The 23,492-nt window shown below is 56.1% G+C and overlaps 2 protein-coding genes across 8 annotated transcripts in view; both read right to left on the bottom strand.

Moving 5' to 3' along the window:
• Positions 1 to 1,188: 1,188 nt before the first annotated feature.
• AAR2 (AAR2 splicing factor) lies at positions 1,189 to 6,061 on the bottom strand. The gene is made up of 3 exons (XM_056507226.1): positions 5,258 to 6,061; positions 4,392 to 4,621; positions 1,189 to 2,118 (listed from the first exon to the last, which is right to left on the bottom strand). Exons 1-3 carry the CDS (start codon positions 6,003 to 6,005, stop codon positions 1,951 to 1,953), a joined length of 1,146 nt encoding a protein of 381 aa, XP_056363201.1. The 5' UTR covers positions 6,006 to 6,061; the 3' UTR covers positions 1,189 to 1,950.
• A 1,684-nt stretch (positions 6,062 to 7,745) lies between these two features.
• The window catches only part of EPB41L1 (erythrocyte membrane protein band 4.1 like 1), a 58,569-nt gene continuing 42,822 nt past the window's right edge, over positions 7,746 to 23,492 (bottom strand). For 2 of the 7 annotated variants that reach the window (XM_056507220.1, XM_056507221.1), the window contains 8 exons: positions 17,276 to 17,674; positions 15,828 to 15,920; positions 15,370 to 15,438; positions 15,140 to 15,202; positions 14,179 to 14,274; positions 13,282 to 13,362; positions 12,300 to 12,416; positions 7,746 to 11,234 (listed from right to left, as the gene is read on the bottom strand). In XM_056507220.1, coding sequence (XP_056363195.1) covers positions 11,226 to 11,234; positions 12,300 to 12,416; positions 13,282 to 13,362; positions 14,179 to 14,274; positions 15,140 to 15,202; positions 15,370 to 15,438; positions 15,828 to 15,920; positions 17,276 to 17,674 — 927 coding nt within the window. In that variant the 3' untranslated portion in view covers positions 7,746 to 11,225. Of the gene's footprint in view, positions 11,235 to 12,299; positions 12,417 to 13,281; positions 13,363 to 14,178; positions 14,275 to 15,139; positions 15,203 to 15,369; positions 15,439 to 15,827; positions 15,921 to 17,275; positions 17,675 to 18,787; positions 18,896 to 19,367; positions 21,882 to 23,492 lie in introns of all 7 variants that reach the window. The other 5 variants (XM_056507222.1, XM_056507223.1, XM_056507219.1 and 2 more) reach the window with 4 other exon arrangements.

The raw sequence follows: 23,492 nt of genomic DNA, 5'->3' as shown, positions 1-23,492 counted from the left end.
GAGCCTGTGGGGGCAGGGGGAGGGCTGGAGGAGCAGTTTGGGGGTGGGTACCAGCTCTGGGTTTGCACAGTGGCTGCAGGGTCCAGCCATGGGGGCACCCAGCTCGCAGCCCTGCTGCTTCCCACAGCACCAGCCTCACCTGGGCCAAGCAGGGCAGCCCTGCTCAGAGGCAGGAATGGTGCCAGCCTGCCCTGGCACAGCCCTGGCAGCTCTCCCAGGAGGAGGTGATGGAGCTCACACCTCAGTGCCCCTGCAGGGAACCAGAGCTGCCAACACATCCCAAATCCCAAATCCCACTTCACTGGTTCCACACTGTGTATTCACCACAGACTCTCTTCTGCTTTTGAATAACAACATTCACCTCAGCTGGAGGAAGGGGCAGCATTACCCTCATCTAAGGTTTTGGGAGGGCAAGAAAATACTTTCTCTATTTCATGTTGCCACTTACACACTGCTGACTCCCACTCTTCCCCCTCCAAATTTATATCCCCACCCTGTAAACATCCCACAGGCTGCCTCCTATGTGCCCACCTTTCCCTCAGGGTGCACTGGGATCACATAAACAGTTGGATTCTGAGCACCTCCACCTGCATTTAGCTGAAGCTTTGCTGCTCCTGTTTCCAACCCCACAGAAGGACAGTGGGGTGTTATCTCTAGTAAGAGATAACAGAGAGAGATAAAAGGAGATATAAAGGGACTTATAAAGAGGGACAGGGACATTTTGGAAGGTCAGATAGTGATGGGAACAAGGGGAATGGCTTCCCACTGCCAGAGGGCAGGGCTGGGTGGGATATGGGGAGGGAATTGCTCCCTGTGAGGGTGGGATGCCCTGGCACAGGTGCCCAGAGCAGCTGTGGCTGCCCTGGATCCCTGGCAGTGTCCCAGGCCAGGCTGGAAGGGGCTTGGAGCACCCTGGGACAGTGGGAGGTGTCCCTGCCATGGCAGCAGTGACACAGGATGGTCTGCAAGGTCCCTTCCAGTCCAAACAATTCAGGATTCTATGATTAGCTGTCCCTACTGCATCCTAGAAAGGAAAAACCCACCACAATGGAAGTAAATTATATTCTCTTTTCTCAGCTGCTAAAGTGCAGATCATCACTGGGACCTGACCATTATAAACTGTTAATTTTCAGTCACTGTTTTTGAGCAAAAATAGGATTTCCAGTTATGACAAAACAGAGGATTCAGTTCATGTGGAAATCTGATCCTTTATCTCATGCTGGCTCTGCTCTTTAACACCTGGGTGACTACAGTCCAGTAGCTACTTCCTGTCACCAAAGTGTTCACCTTCTTTTACACCTGCAAAACCGTGTCAGCAGTAAATACAAAAGGCTTTAACACAAAGGGAGGAACAGGAAGGAGACTCTGAGGTATTGGGTGTATGAAACTGGAGGAATTGTGCTGTGGCTTTGAGCCACCTCCCCAACATTTACATCACAGCACCCAACACAGCAGTGCAACAGTCAAGGTCACACACTACAACATGAGCCCAGGAAAAGCTGAATTTCAGTTCACAGCCTGGTTTGGGCTGCCAAAACCCCTCCATGGGCTTTACAGCCCTGAACCACAGCTGCTCTCAGCTCCAGCCCAGCAGGGATGCAGAGGACAGCTGATGCAGGAGGATTGTGCCACTGTTAGATTTAGGGCTGAACTCCATGATATCAAAACTTTTTAATGATTCTGTGACTTTGTCTGTGGTTTGTGTTCTAGGAGGAGATGCTGCAGAAGGGAAAACTCCAAGGTGTCCAAAGCTGCCACACAGCAACACTCAAACTCCTCCCACACCTCTGCTCTCCTCACAAAGCCCAGCATCCACCTGGGTTTACCACATGTGCTTCTCCAGCAGAAAGGGGATCAGCTTCAGAAACAGCCTTCAGGAAGCTGGCAAGGCTGGAGAAGAGAAGGAAAGGGTCATTTCAGAAGCTGTTTGCTCCTAAGGGGGCCTTTGGCTCAGTCCACCTGCACACCCTCAGGCAGCTGGACCACCACAGGGGCACAGTCATCAGGCTCTGCCTCAAAGTCCCACTTGAACTTCTTTGTCAGGTGAGCCTTGAACTTCTCAGCCTTCTTCCTCAGAGTCTCATCCACAGCAGAGCTGCAGGTGCAGGAGAACAGCACCTGAAACAAAGAGCACAGGGAGAGTTCAGCCATGGCACCAGCTGGGCATCTCCTCCCCACAGAGACACCAGGAGAGAGCCAGGTCAGCACCTGCTCCAACCAAAGCCCACCCCTCTCACCTCACAGCCCAAACCCAGCCTGCCTTCACACCCCTGGCTCAGCATCAGAAATATCTGCACTCAGAACTTTGTAACTGCATTTGTACTGTGGAATTCTGAAATATGCCAAAGTGTGAGCAAAGGAAAACATCTTGACAGAAGGAATTAAAAAAACCTCAAACACCAGTAGGCAAATTTCCAGCAAATGTCCAAAAGGCCAGCAGATAATTGCACCCCTCATTTCCATGGGCAGAGATCTCCCCAAGTATTTTTGTAATATTGGCATTACCAAGAGTTTGGGATGCAGAGGAAACTGAATGAAAATACCTTGAATGTCAGAGAGGAATGGGGGCTCTCTGGAAAAAGCCTGGTTATATCCAGCACACAAACCCATCAATGTGTCCCAAATCCCCAGCCTGTGCTTTCCCTCAGAGGGAAAGCATCTGTGTGTTACTACCAGGGCACTAAGCTCCCATCAGCCTGGCTCTGCTTCTCCTGAACTTGTGACACAACTAACTGCCATAAAAAGAAATCTCCTCTGGGGAAAATGCAGCCTCTTCTTTGGGAGAAACCTACTGAAAGCTGGGTTAAACACTGACAATGAGAGCAAAATTTGCTGCTTTGTGGATGAACATTTGCCTTTTCCTTGCTCATTCTACTGGAAAACTGCCTCTTTCTAACAGAATTCTTACACAGCAATGTTGCTGGTAGGGAAAAAAATGATTAGAAGATTATACATCCCACTTCTTCTCAATGAACTGCACATTCAATTAGTTATTTCACCAAGTTAGTTTTTTTTTTTTCTTTAAGCAGTGGTAGGGCTGCACAGTCACTGGTGGCTGTGCTGTGCTTTTCTTGCCTTGGATCAAACTCCAAAAATGAAGTTGCTGAGCAGGAGCTGCACAATGCCCTCCCCCAGAGCTCTCAGTCTGCCCACAGGCAGCTGAGGCAGGGAACTGATGGCTGTGTGTGAAGTGAGGGGGAAGGCAAGGCTCAGAGCTTCCCTGGCACCACCTGGGGAAATCCATGGGAGCAGAGAAATGGAGGACTCAGTTTACAAAGCTTTTCTCTGTCACTGGGAATGTGGTGATTCCTGACCTGGGGGTGACCAGCCCAGCTCCTGCTGAGGGAGTAAAACACAGACTGGCAGAGCCCAGGGGTGGACAAGACTCAGGCAGCCAGAACCAGCAGAAAGGGTCTCCCAGATTCCCCTCAGGGGGAGAGAACTGCTGCTTGCCATATTCTGGGTACTGCTGGGAACTGCCAGCACTGCTCTGAGCATGCTGCAAACACAGCTGGGCTGTGCAGGGTAACAGGATGGATAAAATCTACCAACAGAAATAAAATATAAATTAAAACCCTCCTGAGACTAATAAGAATCACAATTGAAAAATCTGAAAGTCACTTGATTAAAGCAATGCTTCCCCAAACATTTTACCCAGTAATTAAACCTCAACACCTCCACCCTCTCCAAAACTACAGCAAAAATTTGGGGTTAACAAGGAGAGGGCACCAAACTCTGAGATCACCTGAGCACAACTGCCCACAGCTCCCTGCAGGGCTGGTTCCCATGGCTCAGCTTTATCAGTGTGGCTGATTTGGGCTTTTTTTTTTTTGTAAACTAAGCCAGTTTGCTGCACTGTCAGCAGGGTCACCACCAGTACAGTAATTGGCTTCACTGGGGCTGAGCCACAGATCTGCCCCCACCTGTCTCAGCAGAAGCATCTTTTGTATTTTGGAATAACCATAAATTCCCTCTGGAAAAGAACCTGACTACAGGAAATCCTCAGCTGTGCTAAGGAAAGGAAAAGCTTCTTAATGACTATTACTACCTTTAGCTCAATCAGGTTTTGCTGCAGCTTCCCTGCATACTAAGCAAACCATTTAAAAATCATCATCAGTATTTCATGCCAAAGATTTTATGTTGTCTTTTTAAGAATGAACAACATTTTGGAAATATTAAACAGATGCCATGTTGCACTAGCCCAGCCTCTCCTGTAGCTGTTGAGCTGAATTTCTTGCTGAATAACAGAGGGAAAAAGTAAAAGTAAATCTCTGTGTGCTTAGACAGGCTCCCATCTCCCATGCAGCTCAATTCCTTTGGCAGCTTTCCCCCAAATCTGATGGATGCCCTCCCTCCCACTCCCATTTCCCAGGGAACAACCACAAACACACCTGTAAGGTGCTGGTTAAAAAGTTGTCTTGGGAGACAATGTCCACAAAAAAATCTGCTGGGATTTCGTTGAGCTGGTGATACAGCACAGAAATGAGGTTGATGTAAAGGTCCTGGTACTTCCCCATGGCCTCCTCTGAGCGGCACAGGATGTTCAGGAGTCTTTTCCAGTGCTCAAAGGCATCGTACACATTCCCAATCAGGAAGCAGATGAAGGCAAACTGCAACTCAGCTGTGGGGGTTCAGAGAAGGGAAACAAAACAAAGCACGTTATACCAAACAGATATCCTGGGAGTGTGTCCTCCCCAAAGCTCTGTAAATGATTTCTAAACAGTGGTTTGGCTTTTGCAAAGCACATTCATACCTCAAACACTGACCCTGGAGTGCTGGAGCAAAGCAAAGCAAAATGGGGCAGGTCACCTGTAACTGTGATTACTGCAGAGGGACTTTACAGACAGCAAACAACAGACCCAAACACCCAGCCAGACTCTGCTGTTATTCTGAGAGCTCAGCCTGCTGTGCTGAGCGTCCAGCAGCACGTGGGACTGCAAACACCACTGTCCTGAAATTCTGGGAGAGGTCAGCAGTCCATCAATGAGTGAATTAAGAGCCAGCAATGCCCTTTCCCCCAGCAATGCCATTTCCCAGCAATGCCATTTCTCCCAGAACTGCCGTTTTTCCCCAGCATTTCCGTGTCCCAGCAATTCCGTGTCCCAGCAATGCCGTTTCTCCCCAGCAATGCCATTTCCCCCAGAACTGCCGTTTTTCCCCAGAACTGCCGTTTTTCCCCAGCAATGCCGTTTCCCAGCAATGCAGTTCCCCAGCAATTCCGTGTCCCAGCAACGCCGTTCCCGCGGGCGGCGCTCACCGAGCAGCCCGAGCGGCCGGCCGGGGTAGCGCTGCTCCACGACGCGCTGCAGGGCGTAGCTCAGGTCCATGCTGTGCCGGGTGATCTCGGCGGGGCTGGCCCCGGCGGGGAAGGCCTGCCGGGGCAGCTCGGAGAAGCGGATCTGGGTGCCGGCCCGCGGCCGCATGCGGGGCAGCCGCGCCAGGCCCTCGGCGTAGCTGCGGCACTCGGCGCCCAGCGGCGGCCGGCGCTGCCCGGCGCGGTCCCGCGTGTGCCGCCCCGCCGCCTCGGGCAGCACCTCGGCGAAGGCGCAGATCTGGCCGCTCTCGGGCTGCAGCTCCTCGGCCGCCGCCTCGCTGATGAAGCTGCTCAGCGACACCCACTTCTTCAGCGTCTCGTAGGGGTAGGGCCCCAGGAAGGGGTCCAGCTCCCGCAGGCGCTCCCGCAGCGCCTCGCCCTTCTCGGGGGGCTCGGGCCGCACGGCCTCGGCCGCGGGGTCCCAGCGCAGCAGCCGCACCTCGCGGCGCCGCAGGCTGAGGAAGCGGCCGCAGCGCGGCCCCGCGTCCCGCCCGCCGGCGCCGGCCGCGCTGCAGTGCACGAAGTGCAGCCCCGGCGGCACCATCTTCACGCCGCGGAACCGCGGCCCCACCGCCCACGCGCTGTAGTCGATGCCGAACTCGGTGCCCTCCGGCACGTCCAGCACCACCACGGCCGCGCCCTCGAAGAAGAGCTGCCGGGCCAGCTCGGGGTCCGGCCGGGGCCCCGCCATGGCCGGGCCGCGGAAGCCGCTCGGGGCGGCCCTGACCGGATATCCGCGCCCGGCGGTTCCGGCACGGCGGCGGGAGGAGCGTGCGGGCTGCCCGGCCCTCAGAGCGGGGAGAGCCGGGGGGAGCCGGGGGGAGCCGGGGAGAGCCGGGCCGGGGAGAGCCGGGGGGAGCCGGGCCGGGGAGAGCCGGGGGGAGCCGGGGAGAGCCGAGGAGAGCCGAGCCGGGGAGAGCCGAGGAGAGCCGGGGAGAGCCGAGCCGGGGAGAGCCGGGGAGAGCCGGGCCGGGGGGAGCCGAGGAGAGCCGAGCCGGGGAGAGCCGAGCCGGGGAGAGCCGGAGAGCTGGGCCGGGGAGAGCCGGGGGGAGCCGAGGAGAGCCGAGGAGAGCCGGGGGAAGCCGAGGAGAGCCGGGCCGGGGAGAGCCGAGGAGAGCCGGGCCGGGGAGAGCCGAGGAGAGCCGGGGAGAGCCGGAGAGCTGGGCCGGGCCGGGCTGGGCTGAAGCGGTGCCCGGACACAGCGGGCACTGATCCCCCGATCGTCCTCGCTCCGCCCTCGTCCCTATCCGGTCCCTGTTTGTTCCCCGGCTCGGTCCCTGTTTGTCCCCCAGCCCATCCCCGGCTCGGTCCCTGTTTGTCCCCCAGCCCATCCCCGGCTCGGTCCCTGTTCCCCCAGCCCATCCCCGGCTCCCAGCCCAGCGTTTCTCCCCTTTGCCTCTCCATGGCTGGCGGTGCTCCCCGCAGCCTGGTTGTCCCCAGGGCCGGTCCCCAGTCCGCCCAGCTGGCTGCCATTCCCCTGGGCCCTCCGTGCTCCCCCCGCCGCAGCGCGACAGACGGACGGGAGCCGTGCCTGGGACTGACGGACCGAGAACCCCCCGGACAGACACACAGACCCCAGGGCAGGACAGACACTGTCCCAGCACCGCGCCCTCCCTCCCAGGACAGCAGAGTCGGGGTCCCAGAGAGGGGCAGCTCCATCACCTCCTGCATCCTGACCTTCTCACAGCCACCTCCCGCGTGTCCGAGGCTCAGCCGCTGCCGCAGGAATCCACTCCCGGCTCCAGCAGCCCCAATTCCCGACCTGGCAACATCTTCCTCTGCCCTTGGTGGGGTGAGATCCCACCTGCAGAGATACCTCCAGCTCTGGGGTCTGCAGCGCTGCAGGGATGTGGAGATGCTGGAATGAGACCTCAGGTGGCTGTGGAGATGCTCCCAGGGGTGGAGCCCCTGTGCTCTGGAGCCAGGCTGGGAGAGATGGGTGCTCACCTGGAGAGGAGAAGGCTCCAGGGAGAGCTCAGAGCCATTTCCAGTGCCTAAAGGGGCTCCAGAAGAGCTGGGGAGGGACTGGAGACAAGAGCCTGGAATGCCAGGAGAAAGGGAACGGCTTCCTACTGCCAGAGGGCAGGGCTGGATGGGATTTTGGGAGGGAATTGCTCTCTGTGAGGGTGCTGAGGCTCCAGGTGCCCAGAACAGCTGTGGCTGCCCCTGGATCCCTGGAAGTGTCCAAGGCCAGGCTGGATGGGGTTTGGAGCACCCTGGTCTAGTCAAAGGTGTCCCTGTCTGTGGCAGGGGATGGAACAGGATGAGATTTATATTCCCTTCCAGCCCAAACCATTCTGGGATTCCATGATTTCTACGATCTTCTCCTTAGACAAAGCCTGGTATTTCCATGTGCAGCGCCCCCTGTTGCAAGGTTCCCCCTTCACTTCTCCATCCTCTCAGTAGGAAAGAGTCCACTGAGGCCCCAGGCTGATTTAGCATCAAACACATTTATTTCACTTTTATTGAATACAAGAACAGTGAGCACACACGCATACACCACCGAGCACTGAAAAGGAGTATGACCAAAGGGGGAGAGGGAGAACAAGGGAAGAGAAAAGTAGAGTTAGTGAAGGAACAACAGAGCGTTGCAGTTGGTTGGTAAGGTGCTTCTCAAATAAAAATAAATACTTTAATTATCATTATCATTATTATTATTATTACTGTTGTTATTATTACTCATGCTATCGCAGGCCAGGTTCAGAATGAATTTGTGGGATTGGGTAAAAACAGGCACTCATGTCTCCCACCCCTTTCCACAGAAAAGGCCCCTGGAAGAAAACAAGCAGTGGCCAGCTATCCAAAACAGCGTGTGGTGATGGGCAGGCTGGGGCTGGGCAGCAGAAATCACACCTCGCCAGGAGAAACAAGCAGTGAGCGCTTTTTCTTTCCTTTTTTTCCTTTCCTCTTTTTTATTTCAGGAAAAAAAAACAAAAAACGTTTTGGACACTGCCACCCATGAACACGCTGTGGGAGCCAGGGGCTGTCACTGCACACGGAACTCACGGCAGCCCAAGCTCACAGGGAGCCCAGCTCTGTCAGCTGCTCAATCCCAGGGGAACCTGCACTGCCAGGCTGTGCACAGTGCCCAAAAATGCTCAATCCCAGGGGAACCTGCACTGCCAGGCTGTGCACAGTGCCCAAAAATGCTCAATCCCAGGGGAACCTGCACTGCCAGGCTGTGCACAGTGCCCAAAAATGCTCAATCCCAGGGGAACCTGCACTGCCAGGCTGTGCACAGTGCCCAAAAATGCTCAGTCCCAGGGGAACCTGCACTGCCAGGCTGTGCACAGTGCCCAAAAATGCTCAATCCCAGGGGAACCTTCACTCCCCAGGCTGTGCACAGTGCCCAAAGCTGCTCAATCCCAGGGGAACCTTCACTCCCCAGGCTGTGCACAGTGCCCAAAGCTGCTCAATCCCAGGGGAACCTGCACTGCCAGGCTGTGCACAGTGCCCAAAGCTGCTCAATCCCAGGGGAACCTTCACTCCCAAGGCTGTGCACAGTGCCCAAAGCTGCTCAATCCCAGGGGAACCTGCACTCCCCAGGCTGTGCACAGTGCCCAAAGCTGCTCAATCCCACAGGAACCTTCACTCCCCAGGCTGTGCAGTGCCCAAAGCTGCTCAATCCCAGGGGAACCTGCACTGCCAGGCTGTGCACAGTGCCCAAAGCTGCTCAATCCCAGGGGAACCTGCACTCCCCAGGCTGTGCACAGTGCCCAAGCAGCTCTGCAGGCACAGGGCCTCGGGTGGGCTGCAGAGGTGTCCAATCCAGGTGGGCTCCCCCAGCCCTGAACTGTGCCTTGTACTGGTGAACACCAGCACTGGCCCTCCACCACCCTGCAGTGCCACTGCTGGGCATGGCTGGTTGGGTGCACTGGGAAAGCAAACAAGAGAAAAGGAGCCTCCTTGCAACTGCCTGAACTGCTGTTAGGTTGGAGCTGTGCTCTCGAAGGCGCGTGGCTGGAAGCTGAGCATTGGCACTGGCAGCAGCCCTGTGCTCTTGCCTTCCATGCCTGCAGCAGAAACCTCTCTGCCAGGAGAACAGATTCACTGATGAGCAAGTGCCAGGGAGCAGCTCCCTCCTGGGATAACAAAGGTGGGAGCAGAGTCTGCCCACAGCATCCTCACGGCTCAGGCATTCCTGCTCGGGCATCCTGCGAGCCTGGCAGGGCCTGGCAGAGCACACCTGCTCCTGGGCACAGTCTGTGTCAGGGTGGGAGACTGAAGGCAAAATGGTGCAGAATCATGGGCCCTTCTGTTTCTGCAGGAGCTAGAGACAATTCCCAGAAGGAAACCCATTTCTTTCCTTTCCTTTCTGGTTTTGGTTCCGAGCCTATGCGAACTGCCTGGTTCACAGTGTACGGGGCTCTGGGCTTGGCCCACGAGCCCCTTCCAAAGGCAGCCCAGGAGGGAGCCTGTGGCTGAACCGAGCTGGGAGCAGCTCCACTGAGGCCTCCTGGGCTCTGCCATGCAGCCTGGGATGCTGGAGACACTCTGCAGGGATGGACACAGCACGGTCCCTCCACTGCCCCTCCCTAGGCAGGTCGGGGGAGCACTGCCATGGCCCTGCCAGTGATGTCCCCAGCCCTTGGCCATCACACTCTGGGTAGTGGGGTAGGCAGGGCACAAACAGCCCCTCTGCCTTTGACCCTACTGCAGAACTCAAGTACCTCCATTACTGGGATCCAGAAACAAAGCAAACCCACCCCACCCATGGGCACGGCTCTGCAGGCTGCAGGGGAGCCCCAGCCCTGTGGCTCCCCTCACTCCCAGCTGATCCTGTGGCTCTAGGGGGCTGGGAGCCCATCCTACCTACAGCTGTTGGAGCTGGAGCCTTCCATGCCCTCCAGGTGACTGCTGCCCCTCCAAACCTCACAGCAGCACATTCCTGCCCCTTGCCCTCTCCCCTTCCCCCAACCAGCAGCAGCCAAAACCTTTCCCGTTCCCTTCTGCAGGACTCAGAGTCCCACGTGTGATCTAAGAGTCTCCTAGTACACCAACCACAGTCAATCCAAGAGTTAATAATTTAAAGATGTCAGCATTGTCTGTACTAGCACTGTTGAATTATTTTGGCATTGTTCCCTCCCTCCCCCTCCCTTATATAGAATAATATACAGAACTGAAATGCACATCCATATGAAACCCCACAGGCTGCTCGTGAGAGATGAGAAACCATGTACATATCATCTGCTTTGAAATGAAACCCATTCCTAAATACCTTCAGAGAACAAGAGGTTGGACAAGTGCACAGAGAAGATAAGGAAGGGAAGGGGAAGAGTTAACAGAACCCCCAAAAAATGCAAAAAACCAGCATGGAATGGGAAGGGCGAAATGACACTTGTGAACTGGAAAATAACTCTAAGGTCATAACTTGAATGTTTTTCTCTCTTCCTTCCAGAGGTGGGGAATGGTTTTGCTTCTGTTTGTGTTTTTTACTTCAGTTTGCTTACTTGCTTTGTTGCAAAGCAGTTTTCCTTTCCATTCAGTGTGCAACAAATGAACTCATGATTGTGTGTCCTTTCATGTAACATGCAAGATGGTGGCTTATTGTATTGTTACCAAGATTATTGTAATTATTATGACTTTTTAAATCTGATTTGATCACCAATCCAGGAAATTCTTCAATTTATCTGCAGAGGGTTGGCTTTGTTTGTTGGTGGTATTGTTTGCTATTCATTTCCAGCATATAGCAGCAGTGCAAGGATGCATTTTGTTTCCTGTTTATATATATATATATATGTATGTATGTATATATATATATAATATATTTGCTATTCCTTTTTTAAAAATTTTTGTCTCTTGCCATGAACATTGCAGCCAGGATGTCTATATTTTGCTGACAAATCCAGCATGAAGGCTCCTTCTTCCCTGTTCTCCAGGTTGGAATACAGATGTTCCAGGAACATGTTGGTCAAGATTCCTGTGCAAGGCAGATGGAAAGGACCAAGTCATGGAGTGCTAATCCATGGAGGCTCCTCTTTGGATGAGGGAACTGGATAGAAACTCTGCAAAGACCTGGGGCCACAGTTCCCATTTAACTAGCAAGAGCTCTGTTAATTGGCAGGAACTGAGGCACTGGGCTGGTGTTGGTGCATGAAGGACATGAGGGGGAGTTGTTGTTCCTTCACTTTAAGCCATTCAACTAAAACTGGGTGGATCCTATATGATGCAGGAATGTCTGGACTTGTCTGTACTGAGGGACAGGATGAGGCAGCTCCACAAGCCTCTCACTTTTCCAGGCTTTAAAGCTGCCACTCAAAACCTTCATATGATGAAGAAACAGAAAATCCCTGCTCAGAGGAGCCTCTCGAAATGCACCTGCAGCCTGGCTGCTGCCAGAGCTCCCAAAACTGTTCCCTCTCCTCTCCACCTCTGTCCCCACTGCTCCCACACAGGGGTCTGTGGCTGTGCCATGCCAGAGGAGCTGCAGCTCCTGCCTGACAGGGGACAGTGGGGTCAAATAGGGGCTTTAGGGCGGGGCAGGACTCCCTTAGCTCCAGAGAAGTGTCTGGGACTGTAACAGCTCTGGGGTGTCTGCAGGGAGGTACAAACCTTGTGTGCTGCTGCCTACACCTGTGTGTGTATAAAATCTCAACCTGGGGATCTGAGTGGGACTGAAAAACTACATGGTTTTTGTAAAGAAATTATTGTTTTTGCCAACACTGCTCTGATACTTTGGCTTTGCAGAACCTGTGGGTTCTGAAACCACAAACCTGAGGTCCTTTCATTCCCTCCCCACCCCAGGGGGATGAACAGGTCCTTTCCTTTTTACATCAAATGCCTCAGAGCCCTGTGCTGAGCAGAACAGGGTGACATCCACAGCACTGCTTTTGGTGGCATGGTAGTGGCTTCCTAACCACAACCAGGCAGCTGTGCCCAGAGCCACCAGAGCCAGCACCTGTGGCTGCTGGGGACCAGAGACCACGACTGTTCCACCCCCATTACCCAGCAGGTGTAAATCACACCTGGCAGCTTCTCCACCTACCTGAGGTTTCTTGTCCCTTTCCTCTGGAGAGGGCTCTGTTTCTCTGTACACCACAGCTTTGGTTACCAGCATGTCGGGGTGCTGGAGTTTTGCCTCTTTGATTGCTAAAGCCAGGGCCTGGAAAGCAGAAGGGTGAAAGAGAACATTTATCCTCCCTGTCCTGCAGTCAGGTACCCTGCAGGCAGAAAGCAGTTGAGTAGGATTCCTGGGAGCAGAGTGGGATTCCAGGAGGATAGAAGGCAGGGGTTCAGAGCAGAACCCAGAGCAGCCTGGCAAAAGAGGCTGGAGCCCAGTATGGGAATCCAGCATGATTGGGAATTCATCTGGGAGCCCTCATGTGCTGCCTTTCTCTGCTATTTTTCTGTACAGATGTGCTACTAAAACCTGGGCAAAGGAAAGTACTAGAAAAATCTACAGGAATTATCAAATTTATTACTATAATTCTAAATATCATTTTAGAGCCTTTTAATTACTTTATCTCTTTAATTTTTTTTCTTAAGTGACAAATCCCAAAAAGTGAGGCCACAGGAAAATGACCTTGTGGCCCTAAAAACTCCTGTCAGTGTTTGTTCTTTCATCACAGAAGTGTGCCACTTTTTGTCCTCTGACACTGAGGAAGAGGCACAACACCATCACCTGGAGAGACTCAGCCTGTAGTGATTGTGCTGGAATAGAGAGGTGACCTGGGTCACTTTGGAGTATTTCAGCAGAGAAAGGGCACCTATAAAGGTGTTTATGACTGTAAAAAAGTGATGCCATCACTCTGCTCTGCACTGGGATGTGACCTTTGCCACAGCTTCATGGTGGGAGATGGCCTGAGGGTCACTGCACCCACAGGAACTCGCCCTGCTGGACAGATCTGGGGCCCTGGAGGTCAGTTTTTGGACAAAAGGGTTAAACAGGTTCAGCCAGAAGCAGAAACATGCAGTACTACATCCAGGGACAACCAGAACCAGGCAAAGGCAGGGCACCCTGCTCCTACCTGGTCCTGGTCCACATCTTCATCTCCCGTGATGATGATGCGCTTCTCTATCCGGGTCTCGGAGAACCCTCCTTTCACAGTCTGTGGGAGGAGAGGAGCTCTCACCCTGCCCCAGCAGCCAGCTCCAGGCAGGGGAAGCTGCCACAGGAGCAGGAACAGCACCAGCACCCCCTCACAACTTCCCTGTAATTCAGCAGAGCTGCCACTGCCCTTGACCCAGGGAGAAGTGTGAGCACACAGCAGCCCACAGTGGGGGAGAAGGGCTGGGGGCAGCACCAAGCAGCCTCTCCTGCTGCTCTCAGAGCTGCTGCTGAGTTTACAGAACCACAGCATCACTGGGGCTGGCAAAGCAAAACTGTTCCCCCAGCACTGCCATGGATGTCCCCAGGTGCCACAGCTACACATCCCTGAAACCCCTCCAGGGATGGGACTCCACCACTGTCATGGGCAGCATGTGCCAATGCTTGACCACCCTTTCTGAGAGGAAATTCTCCCTAATATCCAATTTAAACCTCCCCTCATACAACTTGAGGCCATTTCCTCTCATCCTGTCCCTTGTCCTGTCCCTGGTAGAAGAGCATGTATTTAATCTGGGGATGCAACAGCCATGGGTGAGACCCTCTGCTGCAGCCTTGTCTGCTTCACTTCCCACCCTGGCCTGCCCCTGGCTGAATGCACACCCCTGGCTGTGCTTGCCTGCTGTGGTCACACCTGGCTGGACGGGACAGGCAGTGCCCAGGGCACACAGGACTCTGTGGGATCACCATTCCCATGGGACAGCACACAGCTCTTGGCTTGCTGCCAGGAGAGGGGCCCTTTCTGCTGTACCAAGCACACTATAAATCCACCCACCCCGTAATTCCAGTGGCCCTCAGGAAGCCCTGGAGCTGCTCTCACCTTGGTAACGTGGGTGGTGGTGGAAGTGGAGAGTGTTTCTGCAGTGGCACTGAATATGCTGGTGAGCACCTCCTTCCCAGCAGAGCCGCTGGAGATCTGTGGGACACGAGCAGGGGACTCAGGGGACATGGTGGGGCAGCCCCAGCCCAGCTCCCACCTTCCCACTGGGATGCACCCACTCAGCCCAGCATGGAGGGGAAAAAGGCACCCAGTTGTGCTTCCAGCTGCACCAAGGGCTTGGGAGGACAGGGAGGTTTCCACAGGAATCCCTGGCCCACAGCTGCTGGGAAGGGCCTCTGCAGGGGACAGAGGGTCTCATGGCTGCTTCTGGCTCTTCCCCACCCGCCCTCAGGGCCACTCTAGCACAGAGCTGTCAGGCTGCCTCTCTGTCCATCCCACTGTGCATGCCAAGGGCTGGCAAGGCTGGGAAGGATGCACTGGTACCCCAGCCCCAGTGCCAGCTCTGCTCTCCCTGCAGCACAAAGGGATGACCCTGGGGCAGCACCTGGTGTTTGGCCAGGCTGGACTCCATCAAAACAAGGAGGTGGAGTAAGAGATCCCTTTCCAGAGGAAGGGCTGTGCTGGGCAGGGTGCTTAGCAGCCATCACCTCCACTGGGAGTCAGGACACTTTGTGGGTGGCCTAGGGTGACCCCACAGGGCGCTGGGGGCTAAATGCATCTCAGCCCACCAGGGACTGGGGTACTTTTGGGAATTATCCTTCTCAGGCACATGCTCAAGGTATGGATCTGGCATAGGAAAAAGCCCACAGATCGGGGTCTCCTGACTTCCTGCTCCCCAAGCTCCTGAGCGTCCTTCTGTCCTTCCCAGTGCCAACACATCAGCCAGGTACCAGTGCTGGGAACACAGCAGGGGCCCAGTGAGACCAATCCCAGCCACTCCCAGCCCCACAGGGTTGCCTTCCCCAGCTTGGCCTGGCTGGTAGCACCACATGCCCCTCACCGGTGACAGGGAGCGAAGGTCTGTGGTGGGAGCAGCCCCTTTGCCAGCCTTGGTGCCATGATCCTGCAAGAAGAGCAGATGGGCACATTGGCTCAGGTAGGCATGGGGCAAATGTGGCAGGTGTCCCCCTCCAAAGACACCCCTGATGGTGTAGGGTCCCCTCAGCACAGCTGGCCCCAGTCACTGCATGGGGAGCACAGGGACCACCCTCGAGGGCCAGCCCTGCTTACTGAGGTCACCAGCGCTGTCTCTGTGGCAGTGGTGGTGCTGTCCCTGCTGCCTGGGGTGCCTCCATCCACCTGCCAGGGCAAAGGAAACTAGGTGAGCCTGGAGGTGCCACCAGGGAGTGGTGACACTTGCAGGGACAGTGTGGCCATACCCCTGCTGCCACAGGACACCAGGGAGGGCCGTGAGGCCACTGACAGCTGGTGGCTGTCACCTACTACAGATGTTCCTGTGTGGAACATGGCATGGCAGGTGGGGCCAGGGGCACTCAGACAGTATCTCTGGCTGGGCTTTAGTTTGTATTTTGGGGACTTCAGCAAGCCAAGGGTGAAGAGAGGCCCCCAACCACCCCACAAAGACCCCGCCCTCCCAGCGCTGCTGCCAGGGACAGGCTTTGGTGGACTAAGGCTTTGGGGAGCCCTGGGGCTCAGCTCCCTGGGGCTTTGGGGAGCCACCACATCACCTGGGCCGTGTCTGTGGTGCTGACCCGATGGGGAGTGGAGCCTTCTGCTTCAGGCTTCTTCACAGTCACAGTGTCTGCTTTTGGGGCTGAGGGCTGCAGGAGGAACAGCAGAGAGTCAGCAGAGCCAGGCCCTGGGGCACGATGCCAAGAGCCCTGAGTGCTCTGTCCACGGCACAGTGCTGGAAAGAGATGACCTTTAAGGTCCCTTCCAACCCCCCCATTCTGATTCTGTGCTTCTTGTGCACCAGCCCCTGGCAGAGCATCCCTGCCCCACTCCTCTGTGGGTGCCACACACACCATGTCCTGTGAGTGTCACACTCACACCACCTGGGAAAACAGCAGGGCTCGACTGTTGCCCTGGGCACACAGGCACTATCCACAGTGCCCTGTGACCCACACAGCCCAAATCAGGCCTGCTGCTCTGCCCCTGGGATTTTTTTGATAGATTTATAGACACCATGGATAAGGACAAACTGTTCTTCAAAAGCCAAGTGAGACCCACCAAACCCGTTTCATGCATGTGCCACAACCATTATGTGACCCACGTCAGCTCCTGGTGGCTCTGGGTACACCTGGGGTGTCAGAGCACACAGGCTGCCAGCACTGCCCTGCTGTAGGAAACTGGAGCTGCCAAGGGCTCCTGCACAGGGGATGCTTCAGCACTGCTCAGTATTCCTGAGCCAACAGCTCCCTGCCCACACTGGCCCTGGAGTGGATCCCCCATGGCCACAGCACCGGACACTCAACACCAGGGTTTCCACGTGCCTCAGAGACAGCTCCCTCCAATTCTGCAGCTCTTTCCTGGCTTTAGGTCTGGAACAGCCTCAGCAGCTCTGGCCAGCACTAGGGACTTACCTGCAGGGCTAGAGGCTGCCCTGGGTGGCTGGACTGGAGATGGCCCTGGCCCAGCACAGAGACAAAGCCACATGGAGCTGGGGCTGGTTCTGCTGCTCCGTCCCTGTGCATGCACTCAGCCCCACACACATGCACATGCAATTTTGTTAGCCCTGCCATGATCCCTCCCAGCACACAGTACCCTCCACGAGCTCCAGGGTGGCTCCACGAGGCCAATCCCTCCCAGCCCCGGCATGACCAGAGAGGTTAGTGGGCAGCACGTGGCTCTGCACGACACAGAGCAGTCAGAGCTCATGCAGGACAGGAGGACAGCTCCCCCGGGTTAGTGCCACGTGCTCTCCCTGCGGCGCACATGCTGCCGTGGGCTGAGGCGGGGCAGCCACACGCAGGCACCCAGAGGTGACAGTGACTTCTCCCGGTTAGCAGATGCGTGAAGCACGTGACAGAGCCATGCACCACAGACACAGCGTGCACCAGGCAGGAAGGGGGAGGCAGCCAGCATGCTCCCCAAAACCAGCCGGGCGGCGGCGGCACAGGGACACAGAGGCACGATGGCACCAGGCCGGTCCCGGCCAACGGTGTCCTCTGTGTACCTCTGGCTGGGAGACATCTGGGCTGGCCTGGGAGACTTTATCCCTGCCTTTGACATCCTCTTCCAGTCCAGGAACTACTTTGTCAGTGTGCTGGAGGGAAACCAGGCCTTCATCTTCTGTTTCGCTCTTGTCCTTGTCCAGCTCGGGCAGGCTGCGGGAGATGTCCTCAAAGGCGGTGCCGTGGAAGTCCCCGATGACGGTGAAATCCACCTCTGCCTCCAGGCTGGAGGTGGAGCTGACCGTGATGCTGGAGCACTTGCGCTCGATGGCCAGGTGGTTGTCCTTGAGGAAGACCGAGTCCTTCTCCTGGTCGGGCTCCTCGTCGCCGGTGTCGCTCTCGGGGGCCCTGTGCCGGGGCGGTTTCACCCTCTCCTCGGGGCCCTCCCTCACGCCCGCTCTCTGAAGGAGACACAATCGTGGAGAGACGGGGCCCATGAGCACCGGGGGGACACGGCGGGAGGAGGAGGAGGAGGAGGAGGAGGAAAAGGAAGGCTGCAGCAAACATCACAGAGTAGAGTCAAACACAACTCAAGCATGGAGACCGAAACCTTTCTGACAGCAGCGGCTTTGCCGGGGGACAGAAGGTGACTCAATTGGATTGTGCCAAAAGTTTGGTGGCAATGAATCGTCTCAAAAAGGCTCGGTCAGACAATAAAATAAAAAGCTCGGCCAGCTTGGAGGCACTCCAGTGCACTGGTGGAAGCAGATGGATGCAAAACAATGGGTCTGATAGGAGACATTCAGAAAGAGCTCAGACGCAGGGCTATCGAATGTCAGTGACTCAAAAAAAACAAACAAGGGAAAGAAAGAGAGAAGAGTTTGAAAGGAAAAGGCCCATCAGCCAGGCACAGTGAGGGAGAAGCAAAGGAGGGTGCCAATTCCACTGAGGAGGAGTGAGCCAATTCCACTGAGCATCCTGTGGAGCATCGCCCTGGGAGGAGGTCCAGCCCAACAGCTGGCCCAGGGTGAGTCTGCCCCACTGGCACCACCTGCCCCACCAGAGGCCTCAGGTGGGTCTCACAGTGACCTGGTCAGTGTAATTGACAGCAAGGCCAGAGCCAAGGGATGACCTCCCTCCATCCACTCTTCTCCAGACACGGACATACCTCTCAACTCAGCCATCAGAGGGGACATGTCTCATTGCCACACTTTGCCATGAAGTCATGGGAAATCTAGACCCAGTTGTCCCTAAGGAACAGCTCCAGTCCCACCGATAACAGAGGAAACCCCACCTCCTGGGCCCTGCTCCGAGCGTTTGCAGCCAGAGCCATCCCCCCGGGGCCGGGCTGTGCCGGCACACCCCTCCCTCGGCACTGTGGGAGGTTGAGAGGTATGGGCAAAACACAGGGTGTCCAGCAGCCGCGAGAAACGCCCGCAGACACGTGTTGGGGTGAGTGTCTGACCGATACATACAGAGAGCCCTGCAAGGGGAGCGGAGGGGCAGCGCAGCCCTGGCCGCGGGGTGAGCGCTCACACTGCCGGGAGAAGCACTTAGCAAAACAGCACTGAGACCTGCGAGACCACTGGAACAGCAGCCTTTACATTCTCTTCTTTCAGGCTGGATTTTACTGATGGGTCACATAAATCCTTTTCTTCCCCACTTGGTTCCTGAGATTTGCTCTGGATTAGAGAAAAGGGTTAGTCGGGAGGAAATGAACTCTGCAGGAGCTGCTCTAGCGCTCACAAGAGCGAGGGAAGCTACCCCACCAGCCAGCCACCAGCTTGCTGAAGGCAGGGCAGAGTGGGGGCTAAGCAAGAAGGGGCATCAACCAACGTAGGAAATGCAGGGGTGAAGCTGGAAGCGTGTCTGTGCCAGTCTCAGCTCCTCTCCGGAGCTCGGGTGCCCCTCCTGGGCTCAGTGCGCGGCATTCTCCAGGGAGCCAGAATGTTGGGGGGGCGCAAAACAAAAGCTGATGAACCGACTGGGCGGCGGCTGCGCATGCAGCCAGTGAAGCCTGACCACACACACAGACAGAGAGGACAGGGAAGCAAAGCCTGCTGCCAGTCAATGGATGTGTGAGGAGCCACTGGACACGGGCAGAGCCACAGAACATGCGCACGAATGTCCCGTCCGGACGGTCACTGGAGTTACCACGGCCTCGGCCAGCGTCAGCTCGCAGCCGGAGTCGGGCGAGGCCAGCTCAGCACTGTCTTCCTCGTGCTCGGGCTCAGCAGAGACATGCTCCTGCAGGGACTGGGGCTGGCAGCTGTCTGCTGAGCCAGCCCCTTGCCCAAGGGCCAGGGAGCCCACACTGGACACAGGTCCCGCTGCAGGGCGTGAGGCGAGGCCGGCGCTCAAAGGCACATCCTGTGCCACATTTGTTTTCCCTGTGGCTGTCACTGATGTCTCAGCTTCAGGCACACGGTCCTGTCCCTCCTGGGCCGCCCTTCGCTCCACTTCTCCTTGCTCAAACATCTTGATCTTGGAGGCCACGGAGGTTTCCCTGTAGCTCTTGCTGTCCTGCTGGTTTCCTAGGGCCACAGTAGCGTCCCCATGCTCCTGGGACACAGCTCCTGCCAGCCCAGCCATGCACACCGGCACCCCAGGCAGTTCTGGATGAGTCCCACCACCTGAGTGTCCTGCCCCGCCTTCATCTGCCAGGGCAGAGAGCTGGGATGCCTCGCTTCCTTGGCACAATCCTGCTGCAGGGGATTGGAAATGTGGGACATCAGCAGCTACTCTGCGAGGAGACTCATCCTGAGGTGGCTGTCCTGGAGCCAGGTCACTGTCCCTGCTGCTTTCTGTGACTGTCTGGCTCCCACCCTGCAGATCTTGTCCCATACTGAACTCCGAGTCCTGCTGTGGCTCTTGTGCTTTGGAATCTGCTGTGTGGATTGTCTCAGTCTGGTGTTCTGCTTCTTCTCCCTTGGGGGACAGCTCAGTCGTGCCAAGGCTTTTGTCATGGGACACTTCTTCCATCCCAGAGCCTTCATCTCTGGTCAGCTTTCCTGAGTCCTGAAAGAGCTCTTTGATCATGTCCTTCTCCTCCTGCAGTGGCTCTTCAGTGGCAGGGACATTACTCTGTGCTGTGTCCATGTCCTGGGCCACCTCCCTGGCGGCCAGGTCTCTAACCTGGATCGACTCTGCTGCAGTGTCTGTGCTTTGGGGTGATTCTCCTGTAACAGGACTTGTCCCTTGATGGGATTTCCATGAGGCAAATCCCACATTTTGGGATTGTTCTTCAGCTTCAGGATCAGTGCCCATGGGAGCCACCTCCCTGGAGGGGCTCACACCCTCGGGCATGGCCACCCCTGTGGCAGGGCTGGTGCCCATGGACAGCTCTGTGCCCTGAGGCTCCATACCTGGAGACGGCTCTGCAGGGATTGGGCTGGGTTTCTGGGGAAGGGGTGGAGGGACAGGAGTGCTGGCTTTGTCCCCCTTCAGCCCCATGGTGTCAGTGTGGCCCTGCCAAGACGCAGCTGATGATGGAGGAGACTTGGGCTCTATCTCTTCCATCTGAAGAACCACTCTGGCACTTTCCTCCCTGTCACTGTCTGCTCCAACCCCTCCCGAGAGCCCCTCCAGTGCTGGGCTCTCTCTGTGCTCCTCAGCCCAGGGGCCATCCCCTGCCAGGCCACATGGCTTCAAGCCTCCCACTGAGCTCTGCAGCTCTGTATCCTCTGGTCCCACCTCCTGGGAACACAGCAGGGCTTCACTTCCCACAGATGCTCCTCCAGGCACCCCAGCACCAGATGCTTTCTCTGGCTGCAGGGACAGCTCTTCCCACCCTGAGAGGGGATGCCCCCCCAGGCTGGTCCCATCACAGCCCACCCCAGGTGGTTTTGGTGCTCCAGTGGGTTTTCCAGACACTGTCCTGTGCTGGTGACTTGCTGAGGAGAGGGGTTGGAACCCTTGTGCCACGGGTGACATGTGCCCAGATTCCTCCCTGGATGTGTTTACTGTGGCTTCTGGTCTCTCCTCCAAGCCAAGCCACCCATCAGTGTCCAAGACCAGGTGTGTTCTACTGTCCTTCTCCTCCCCCTCTGGATCTCCTAAGTAGATGATCCTCTGGGTTGCAGAAGTCTCTGAGCTGTCGTCGCCAGCCTTCACTTTAATTTTCAGGAGCTCTGGGGCCGTGGCTGGCATTTTGGCCTCCTGCTTCTTGAAGGCTGTGGAAGCACGTTCCTTGGAGAGCACCTCACATTCTCCCTGGGAAGGCTCTGGCTCCAAAATCTTGGTCCTTTGCTTCTCTTCAGGCTGCAGACAGGGCTTAGGCAGCCCATGCTCCCTGGTGGCTGCACCTTTGCCCGGCTCCTGGGGCTCCCCCTCGGTGCTCTCAGCGGGCAGATGTGTCGCCCCTGGGCTGGACTCACCCCTGCTTTCCTTCTCATAGAGCTCATCCTCCCACACAGACTCAAAATCCTCGGGACTAGCAATCATTTTGGCTCTCTTCCTCGTTTCCAAGGCTTCAGCTGCCGGCTCTTCCTGGCCTGCCACGTCCTTGGCTTTCCCTACTGTCACCTCCACTTTCGTCAGGCTCCCACTTGTGCTCCCCTCCGAGGTCCCTGCACGTGCTTCTTCTGTCTTGGCTCTCAGAGTTTTCCTCAGAGCTACAGCTTCCAGCCTAGGGGCTTCTCTCTCTATAAATACCCAGTGCTCCGAGCCCTGTATTGCAATTGGAGCAAGAAGAGTTAAAAGCATCAGACACCCTGGCCCCGACTGCTGCTGGCACGAGTGGCACAGCTGGTCTGCCTGGCACAGGGCTGGCTACATCACTGTCATCATCACTGTCATTATTATTACTATTATTAGTATTATAGTATTATTACTATTGTTCTTATCAAGGCCAGAATTGAGGCTCTGTACAAAATGGCAACTCATTGATGGAAAGAGGGACTGGAAATAAGGGGCTGATGGCCCACTGGGGACTGAGCCAGTGTCCTCTCTGGGGACAGTGCTTTGCTCTGGGTGGTGGCTCCGTGCCACACCTGGAATACCTGGGCCTTTCCTGGTGGCACAGAGTGGGAATGGAGCTCCCAGCAGACTCATTAACAGCCACCAGGGTGTCTCTGGAGGCAGGGGAACACAGCTGGCTGCCCCTTTGTTTTCAGCTGGCTTTGGCGATTCCCAGGGGTGAGGCTCCATTGGAAGCAAGACCCTGGGTTTTGGGTAGCTTCACTCTCAGCTTCATACATGTGCCCTAAGAATTTGTCAGACTGCCAAGAGCATGAGCAGGGAAAGAAACCACCTGAAGCCATCAGCAAGGCCCTGTCCCTTTCCTACCAGATGCTGCAGCTCACATTCCCCCAAAGGCCATCCCTCCTTTCCAGCTCATCAGGGACATCTCCTCAGAACCCAGCCATGCTGAAACCAAGGGCTCAGAAACTGTCACCTGTGAAAGGTTTCCTGTGAAGTGTAAAAGACCACGGGCTCAACAGCAGGAGCAAGCAAAGGCCACGGAGCACCCTCAGCACAGCCCCAGTGGGAATGTCACCATGCTGCTGGCAGGGGACAGCAGGTCACTGCTGCCAGGAACACCTTGTACATCCATGTGCTCATCCTGCACGTCAGCTAAAGGCCTCATGAGTGCCAAGAACAAAGCACTGCTAAAATACAGCCACTTTTGGAATAGCAGGTAGGAAATAGCTCATGGGAAGAGAGTTCCAGGAGAACATCTGCACCATGAGGCAGCACATGAGGAGGGCAGTGCTGGGGTCCCTGTGGGGCTGGCACTGCCCGTGGCACAGCCTGCAGCAGGGGCAAGGATGGCCCTTGAGGGCACCAGGATGCACTCCAGGCCCAGGGAGGGGGCTGCCTGTCTGCTCCCCCTCCAACCAGGAATAGTGATCCATGGAAACGTGAGCCTTGCCCTATGCAGGGGGCTGGGGGAAGGTTTGGAACAGTTGCACCCAAAATGCAAACCTAGTGACTGATACTGGAGAAGGAGAAACAGGGGGCAGAGGGGGGCAGAGCCACAGAGAGGGAAGGGAAGATAATATTAGAGGAGAGAAAGAAAGGAGGAAAACCAGTTACTAGTAGAAGAGTTCCCACAAGGAAATGAGAAATCAGTGAAAGCCCCCAGCAGAAAAATGCCATTCCCAGCTGCTGCTTTCTCTGCCAGGTGCCAAAGGAGGCAGAGCTCCCTCAGCACAGTGCTGCACCCCCTGCTTGCCTCTGCCAAGATTCCCTTTGCCCCCAGAAATCCCCAGGAGCACCCGGGGGCTGTGCTGGGGTACAGCCCTTGGCCCCCAGGACAACAACCCAGCCCTGAGGGCA

This window comes from Oenanthe melanoleuca, chromosome 20, assembly GCF_029582105.1.
Source record: "Oenanthe melanoleuca isolate GR-GAL-2019-014 chromosome 20, OMel1.0, whole genome shotgun sequence".
Taxonomy (NCBI): Eukaryota; Metazoa; Chordata; class Aves; order Passeriformes; family Muscicapidae; genus Oenanthe; species Oenanthe melanoleuca.
The sequence above is the reverse complement of the archived record's forward strand: the minus strand, read 5'-3'. Positions and strand labels throughout refer to the sequence as shown.

Bases quoted from the DNA above. Each gene is read 5' to 3' on its own strand.
- AAR2 (XM_056507226.1), bottom strand. From the start codon at position 6,005: ATGGCGGGGCCCCGGCCGGACCCCGAGCTGGCCCGGCAGCTCTTCTTC. The intron at 4,622-5,257 runs GTGAGCGCCGCC...GAACCCCCACAG, and splicing joins CCGGCCGCTCGGGCTGCTCG to CTGAGTTGCAGTTTGCCTTC. The intron at 2,119-4,391 runs GTGTGTTTGTGG...TCTTTGTTTCAG, and splicing joins TTTTAACCAGCACCTTACAG to GTGCTGTTCTCCTGCACCTG.